We start from the raw sequence: 6,893 nt of genomic DNA, 5'->3' as shown, positions 1-6,893 counted from the left end.
TTCCTTGTATCTCATTCTTTCTCTCTCTCACTCTCTCTCTTTCTTTTTCTTCCTCTCTCCCTCACTCTTTCTCTCTTTCTCCTTTGCTGGACGCAGAACGCAGCATCTTATCTTCCTTTTTGTCTTGCAGGCTGTGATTCACAAATGGTCCAGCGATGACACAACATGGCTGTACATAGTTTTATTTGTTGTGGTTTTGTTTTAATACATTTTTTTTATATGTAAATCCATACATGACTAAGATTCTTATTTGTCCAACCTCACAAGCATCTTCATATTATACATTTTAGAACATTACCCAATTTGTGAGGGCTGGTGGTGAGGGAGAATGGCGGACAAGGGGCAGCTGGCGGGGGGTGTTGGAGCAGTGTTGGGTGTCCGACAAGCATGATCACTGGCTCCACTGCATCTGTTGTCAGAGACTTGCGAGCCGGCGGGCTGGCTCGTAGATGAAGAGCTGCGAGCCGACTGGTTGGCTCGTGGAGGGAGAGCTGCGGCCCATCGTTTCGCAGAGGGAGAGCTGCGGGCCGGCTCTCAGAGGAACAGCTGCGGGCCGACTGGTATAGGGAAAGGTGCAGGCCGTCGACTTGCAAAGGGATAGCTGAAGAACAGTGATGTGTGGAGAGGGAGCGTGAAGAGCTTATCTTGCAGAAAGAGACCTGCGGTATATTTCCAGTCTTGGCTTCACAGATACAACTGCGGGTTCGAGAACTTGCACCCGAAGAGCTGTGAGCCGACAAGTGGTTCGCAGAGCGAGACTTGCGGGCCCAAGAATGTTGTTGGGGGTATGCTGTTGATGGTGGAAAAGGATGCGTTACCTACTGATGTAGGGAGACGCATCGTGAAAGTGGTATCTCGCACAGACAGAGCTCCGGTATAATAAATTGACTCACTCAATGCGAGGCACAAGATGGCTGCTAACACTGCCTGGTTTGAAGTGTTAGAAGCCAATCAGAGACAAGCTCGTGCTCGGGAACTATGCACCGTCCAGATATATATATATTTTTTCCTTTAATATCTCAAAAACTACTGAATGGATTTACACCATTTCAACAAAAGCACGCTTTCTGGACCAAGACCTTTCTCCCTGCCAAATTTGGCGTAATTCCGTTCAGCAGTTTGACCTGTAGCCTTGTCTAATGTTTCCTATGGAAAATGCATTGCGAAAACACTTTTTCAGACCCCTAAACTTTCAGGACATGAGCTGATCAAAAAAGAGTAACTTTCTGGAAAATGTAGTAAAGATTCGTCAAACGACGCCAAAGTTATAAGCACATGGAGGGCTCCAGGAGGGTGTCCGCGCAATCCCCCCTCCCTACATGAGTGAAGCCCCGGGGCTGCGGGGACCCCAGCGGGCCCCCGCAGCCCCACCGAGCCCCCGCTATTATTTTTTAAGAAATGCCCCCGGGACCTAGCCCACCCCGGGGTCTCATTAAAATAAAACGCGGTAACCCGCGACCCCATCGCGAATTGCACCGATATATATATATGTATATATATATATTTTCAATACTTTCTTTGGCCCTGAGGGTCCTTCTGGGATCCTCTGAGCAGGCCTAGGGGGTCAGGGTGTTTCTACCATGCCCCCTTCTCTTGTTTTATATCTTTGTTTCTCTGTTTTCTGGTGACTCGCTTCTACCGAATCAGAAGATGGCTGCCAACACTTCCTGGTTTGGAGTGTTGACAGCCAATCACAGTGAAGCTTGTGCACGGGACTTAGGCTCCGCCCAGATATCGAAACTTTTATTTTTCTAATTTCTCAGCAACTACTGAACGGATTTACACCATTTAAAAAAAAGGTCACTTTTTGATCCAAGCACTACCTTTTTGCCAAATTTGGGGTAATTCCGTTCAGTAGTTTCGGCTCTAGCCTTGCAGAAACTTTCCTATGGGAAATTGTTTTTTTGACTCCTATTCTTTGAATTTCTCAAAAACTACTGATTGGATTTACACCATTTAAAAAAAAAAAGGTCGCTTTCTGAACCAAGCTCTACCTTTCTGCCAAATTTGGGGTAATTCCGTTCAGCAGTTCGGGCTGTAGCTCGTTGCAAAATTTCCTTTTGAAATTTACATGGGGAAAACGCGTTTTGGGACCCCCCTTTTTTTCTCAGTCCCCGCTTGACGAATCACCCCCAAACTTTCAGGATAGGAGCTGACCTGAATAGACTTTTGTTTTGGCGAATTTCGCAAAGATTCGTCAAACAACTCCAACGTTATTAGCAAATCAAAAAATGCTTTTGCTATGGAAACTAGGTTGTAACTACCGCCAGTAGGTAATATATATATTCATATTCATTTCAATTGCTCCCCAAAGGCTGCCGAACTCTTAAGAAGTGGGTGCTCCATTTGTGAGGACGGGGCGCTCACGCATCCATACATGTAACAACTCTTCCCAAGAGAAGGATTGGCACTCGCTGGGTCAATGCATCAATAGTTTATTCCTGCAAGGAAACGTGTTTCGGCAAAGCTGCCTTTGTCAGTTCTTGCTGCTATAAACACAACCATTCGGCGATCACATTTGAACCATTGGCTGCGCTCCCATTGGAGAAGACAATTTGAAGTGGACAACAAGGGACATATATATATTTGATAATTCCATCCAAATTCTACAAACTTAACATTAAGGAAATTTAGAAAACACAAAATATTTTTATTAAAAATGACCACACATACATTTATATATATATTTATATACCAAATAAAAATATTTTCTATTTGTATTATCCCCTATATCAGTCAGCCTAGATCAGGTGTCTCCAGCCAGTCAATTGCGAGCTCCCAGTCGCTCAGCGACACCGTCAGGGTAGCTCACAACCTTGAGTTCATTTTTAATAGCACAAGATCACATTTTCTTTTTAAATTTAAGAGAAGGCTGTGTTCATTTTCCATTGTTATCATCAGCCTGCAGATAGCAGCGCCTGATGATGAGCAGCGTTCAGTCAGATTCCTGCCCCGGGCTGGGGCGCAGGAATGAAGAACTGAAGGACTGAGGTGTTTAACTCTCAGATAAAAGTTCTTGTCAACTCAATATTGAAGCTGTGACCAAAATGATGTTTCTGAATGCTTTTAAAAGGAAGAAAATGAAAATGGAAGTTACCTTAAAGAGTAAGTTAACTCTTCACTTCAATGTTCTCCCATTTCAAAGTGTCACATTTACAAACAGCAGGCCCCTGCTCCCAGTGGCCAGCAGACACGGTGCCATAAGTAGAACGGAAAAATACAGACATTTTTTTAAATGAGTAAAATTTGACGTGCAGAAAAGTGTTCCATAGTATGAACCTTTTGGCAGAATATTTTTCTGCACTTTATGTATTTCCCATTTAAAAAAATTAAATTGTATGTTTGTGTTATTCATGTAACGGTGCCACATATGGCGAAAGATATGTCCCTTGCTGCAAGTATATACGACACAGGCTATCTGTACAAATATGTCCCATTTATAGGCACACATATCCATACATCCCCAAGGACCGCGTTCTCACTGACACACATGGCAGACCTTTCATAGTGCCCTTAGTCATGGTATGTTGTTTAAACCATAGTATCATACATCCATGGACATTAGGCTTAAAGTCAGTGAAGCATTGTGTGGGGTTGCCTGGTAACAATGCGTAAGTTGTTCAGCCTTCAGTAGTTCACAATGATTTTTACTGATCAGAAGTAGCTCTCACTACAGAAAATGTTTGAGACCTCTGATCTTGATGATGTCACTGGCCTGGATTAGTAAAATACGGACATGACAAGGGATAAAGGTACTCAACAGGTTTCTACCATTTAAAAAAGAAAATATGTAAATGCAGTTGTGACTTTTTACAAATGCTTGTGATGGATTTCTCAAAATTGTGTTACATCAATACAAACAAACAAAGTCACAAAACATTTTTTTTCTTACTTTATTTTGTATTCATACAGGTAATCGTCTATCAAAAGAAGCCCATCTGGAAGGCCATTGCAAAGAAGGTGCGGACCCTTGTCTACAAGTGGCACAGCATTCATTGCAAGAATAGGTGGGAAGACCTACGAGGCTAAACCAAAAAGTCATCTGAAGTCCAGCTCGGCCAGTCCTCCCATTATGGGAAGTGTGTGCGCCACATCCTGACCCCCCTAATGGCTCACATACTTGCCGTGGCCTCTCCTCAGCTTCATGGGAGGTTGAGAGCCCAAAGGCGCATCAAGGGGTACGTTCTTTTTTGTAGTTATTCATGTTAAATAACAATTTTTTGCTGTAGCAACAGATTATGGCATCAACGTAAAGGTTGACACATGACAAACGCACAAGAAGAGTTCTTGAAGATGTAAGTTTTGTACAAGGTGATTGATGATGTGTTTTGTATATTACTTTGTGGAAATTATAACACTATATTTCTGATCACTACCAAAGAACTGTTTTGAGCAGACACATGCCTGCCTAAACAACAAATATACAAGGGTGTCTTGGATGTTATGAGGGACAGTTGTACCAAACAACAACAAGTTATAATTATGTCAGGTGTGATGCTCCATCACAATTGTGAAGGATGCTATGTTAGCCCCATTACAGGTGACAGCATTAAATGAACTTATGATACAGTGGATGTTCCAAACGTCACATTTATAAGTTGATATTATAACCAAACAATAGTGAGCATGTGAGCGAAAATGACTAGAAACATCAGATGATTAAACGGCTACATGTTTGAATAGGAGAGCAGGGCACCTGTGTTCTGTGTCTGCATGTGTTCGTCTGAGTGATGCGGTTTAGACAGTTGTTCGTAGGAGAGTGGTGCACCTGTGTTGTGCGTCTGTGTGTGCCTGAGTGATGTGGTATGGACAGGTGTGGATTTAAATAATATCACACATGTTTTGAATTTAATTTATGATAAAAGTGACAGAATTGCATGATGTCTTACTCCTTCACATGTGCATGTAAGCCAGTCTGTTTTTGAAAAAAGAATTTGATAGGCATACATTTTTATTGAAAAATAAGGACAGGATTGTGTACACATTAGTGACAGAGTAACACATACCGAAAAACATTTTTTAAATGTCCTTTGTTATGTCCCGGTGATAAATCAAGGATGAACAAAAATAGGATATTTAAGAGAACTTTTGTAGAGGAATGTTCCGTCTCATATATGTTGGAGTATCCTATACGGAAAACTCAAAATCAGGCAGAACTCATGACTCATTAGGAAGCTGAAATGCATCAATGTTTATTCTGTTGCATATCGTGATTTGCATTTTTTTTTATTGAATAATTTTTATATGAATCAGTGTATGAAATATTTACTGTGATGCCGTACCAATTTTTGGTTAAAGTGAACCCCAGATATTAAAAAAAATAATTCACAGTGGTAAAACGAACTAGAAATAACGCAATATATTTTGGAGTCAAATGAAAAAAATATTTTTGATATGTACTCAAGTGGTTTAGAATTATAACAATCCATATGTATTTACTAATGCTGTAGAAGTCATTTGTAAATACCCTAAAAATGATTTCTTAATTCTTCAACAGCATAAGTAAATACAACGGTGTGACATATTAATAAGTAAATAATAAAGCCAAAGACTCCTGAAGAAACTGCAGAAGATCCAGAACGCCTCCGCCAGACTCATCCTTAACATCCCTCGCTGCAGCCACCTCACCGGTCCCCTGAGAGACCTCCACTGTTTCCCAGTCAACAAAAGAATCACCTTCAAGCTCCTCACACATGCCTACAAAGCCCTCCATGACACCTGACCTGCATACCTCAACCACCGCCTCTCCTTCTACACACCCACCAGACATCTCTACTCTGCCCAACCTGCCCTGGCCACCATCCCACAGATCGGCAAAACTTCAGCTGGAGGAAGATCCTTCTCCTACCTCGCTGCAAAGACCTGAAACACCCTGCCTCTACACCTCAGGCAATTACCATCACTGCCTCATTTGAGGAATGACGTCAAGACCTGGCTCTTCCACTGAACCATAGTCCCCCACACCACAGCGCATTGAAACCCTTACGGATGAGTAGTTGCGCTATACTAGTATCTTGATTAATTGATTGCTTGAGGATTTGTAAAGCACTGCAAATCACCCATGAGGAATCACAGGATGTTGACACTGACGCCGAGACTCGAACCTCATGCCCACCGGCTCCAAGGTCTACAGCTCAGGCCATTAGCCCCCCCTCCCCCCTTAAGCAACTTCAGTACTGATTACATATATTTTAACATTTGAAAAATACTTGAGTTACTTGAAGTAAGTGCTACCATTGTGAAATGTCCAAACACAGGGAACAGACTTTCAGTTTACACAAATATTAGTACAACATTGCAGTAATTGTTAAAACACATTGATTCATATTTAATTTTTTATGAATGAAAATGATTCAGCTTACTTTGCCTTGTACACACACTGTACAAATCTATTTTTGCTTTATATTATTTTTAGTGACATAAGTTCACTATTAAAAACAACAAATCAGAAACACTCGGAGGTGATAAACAGTTCCTGGAGAGAACTGACAATGGTTAAGAGAAAAGATCATAAATGATATATGAGCAATAATGGGAAATAATAAAACTGTGGTTTCTGAAGATGCTCCCAACATGCAGGACATAATGATGAAAATGAACCAAAGTTTGAAAGGCTTGAAGGAAATGAAATTTGGAAATTTGGAAAATGTTTTGAGAAAAAACTTCATGATCAGTTCTATTTACACAAATACAATAAAACTATTGTATATGTCTTTTCAGCATCTTCAGAAGCAGCAGAAGGACACATTGACCACGAAGGCAGGGAAGCAGCTATCCACTATGTCTCGTGGGGCTTAGAACATGGACACCAATCAACACAGTGGCGCGGAGGGCGAGGAAACTGCAATGGAGGCCACCAGCTCGTTAACATCTTCAGAGGTCTCCACAAGCGA

General features: G+C 41.5%; 1 protein-coding gene across 1 annotated transcript in view; it reads left to right on the top strand.

Moving 5' to 3' along the window:
- LOC146813536 (uncharacterized) overlaps positions 1 to 6,893 on the top strand; it is a 122,868-nt gene that overhangs the window by 50,333 nt on the left and 65,642 nt on the right. Inside the window, 1 exon segment of the mRNA XM_085615438.1 lies at positions 6,721 to 6,879. Coding sequence (XP_085471564.1) covers positions 6,721 to 6,879 — 159 coding nt within the window.

Source organism: Triturus cristatus, chromosome 7 (assembly GCF_964204655.1).
Source record: "Triturus cristatus chromosome 7, aTriCri1.1, whole genome shotgun sequence".
NCBI lineage: Eukaryota > Metazoa > Chordata > Amphibia > Caudata > Salamandridae > Triturus > Triturus cristatus.
Note: the sequence above shows the minus strand (reverse complement) of the source record. Positions and strands in the feature narration are given on the sequence as shown.